The sequence below is a fragment of the Etheostoma cragini genome, chromosome 3 (genome assembly GCF_013103735.1).
Source record: "Etheostoma cragini isolate CJK2018 chromosome 3, CSU_Ecrag_1.0, whole genome shotgun sequence".
Taxonomy (NCBI): domain Eukaryota; kingdom Metazoa; phylum Chordata; class Actinopteri; order Perciformes; family Percidae; genus Etheostoma; species Etheostoma cragini.
In genome coordinates, this window is record NC_048409.1 from 29,800,159 (window position 1) to 29,802,001 (window position 1,843).

The following is a 1,843-nucleotide window of genomic DNA, read 5'->3' on the forward strand; positions in this document are numbered from 1 at the left end:
CACACACACACACACACACACACACAGAAACACACAGACGCATGCACGCACAGACACACACACACAGAAACATACACAAACACACACACACACACACACACAAACACACACACAGACGCATGCATGCACGCACAGACACGCACACACGTATGCAGACACACACACACAGACGCGCAAACACACACACACACACACACACACAAAGTGTTTAAGTGGAATAAGCCCCTCTCATTGGCTGTGTGCAGACAGGTGTGTCTGCTGCTGAAGAGAGGAGCCAATCAGTACGCTGTAGACGAGAGGGGACAGGACCCATTGGCCATCGCCGTGGAAACGGCCAATGCTGATATCGTCACACTGTGAGTCGACACTTTAATGTGTCATTAATATGTAAAAGGTTTTGTTTACGTTACGACGTCGGCCTCCGCTGATCTCCACCCTCCGCTTGTCTTCCCAACTGGATCAAACTCACATATATGACATAATAACTCATTTCTGAGTTAAAAAAGCTAAATATTATGAGTTATGTTGACGGATATTTAAGCTCAGAAGATGTTTGGGGGTCACAGACGGGTCTATCTCTAACTTTACTCAGGGGACTGGTTTAATGTGCTCTAAAATGGAACAAAACTCCCAGAATTCAGTGTAATTAACCATTAATATCTGCATGCAGGTCCATGCCTCGGGGTTATTTCTGTGTAAAGAACCCAGCGCTGCTTTAGAACGGGTCAGTTTGGACCTGAGGAAAACCCGAGTTAAAGGAACAGTGTGGTGTGTTCAGCGCGGAGCTGGTTAGCCTAGCTTAGCATGAGGCAGGGGGAAGCAGCTAGCCGTGCTCACGGCCTCTCCTCTGGCGTTTTATTCTGCTTCTCTCGGACAAACTGTCTGCTGGCAAGACGACGAGGAAACCACTTTTAAAATGCGCCTGGCTCCGTGAGAGTAACGCTCGGCAGGCTTCTGCAGCGCAGCGTCACACAAATGTCTCACTTGAGTTTCATTTTTGCGTCACCCAGTGCAAATTAACGTCTCTTTGCTTCTTGGCAGTGACTTTCCGACGCTCTAAATGTGGAAGTCTTGTGAACCGGGCATCGATCTCTGCAGAAAAGTCTCCCGCCCCTCTGAGTTTGGGGAGCGTGACTAAGTTCCCGCGACCCTATGTTGCCAGATTTCTTCCTGTTATACATTTCTATCAGATTTTATCCCTCTAACTCCAAAACATGTTGTGGGAGGGTAGGGCTTAAAATGAAGGGAAACGTAGGAACACCCAACCTAATTTAGAAAATAACCTTGAAATGTGGGAACGTCGGTGAAAAGTCTCTCGCCCTTCTGAGTTTAGACATTGTCTTTATAAGATCTTTAACCCTTGTGTTGTCTTCCTGTCAACCATGAAAAAAAAAATACTAATAATAATACTATTATTGCCTTTTATGTCATTTTTGTCAATGTTGCGGGGGCTGTTTTTGATGTTTTTTTCCAAAGTTATGTGACATTTTTAATGTTGACATTTCCAGCTTTTATTTTGAAGGCTCGTTTTTTTGTGATGAAAAGAAACTGAAAACGAGTCAAATGTGACCCGAGGACGACATGAGGGATAAAAGAGTGTTTTTCTTCTCCGTTCGTGGTCCAATAGCTGAAGTTCAACAAATAAAAACCAAAGCTAAGAGTTGCTCAAGGGCAGTGGTGCGTCCGCTCAGCTTCTGTCTCAATAAAAACATGAAATATGAAATATATCTTTATTAAGAGCAGCCCATTGACTCCATCCAGCGTGACGTTGCTCTCTAACCCGCCGTGTGTGTGTGTGTGTGTGTGTGTGTGTGTGTGTGTGTGTGTGTGTGTGTGTGTGTGT

General features: G+C 45.1%; 2 protein-coding genes across 2 annotated transcripts in view; both read right to left on the bottom strand.

Moving 5' to 3' along the window:
- LOC117939231 (NACHT, LRR and PYD domains-containing protein 12-like) overlaps nt 1-1,843 on the bottom strand; it is a 139,572-nt gene that overhangs the window by 46,783 nt on the left and 90,946 nt on the right. The gene's annotated exons all lie outside the window — the stretch shown is intronic.
- The window catches only part of wdr74 (WD repeat domain 74), a 5,377-nt gene that overhangs the window by 2,549 nt on the left and 985 nt on the right, over nt 1-1,843 (bottom strand). Inside the window, exon 2 of the mRNA XM_034867663.1 lies at nt 146-149. Coding sequence (XP_034723554.1) covers nt 146-149 — 4 coding nt within the window. The remainder of the gene's footprint in view (nt 1-145; nt 150-1,843) is intronic.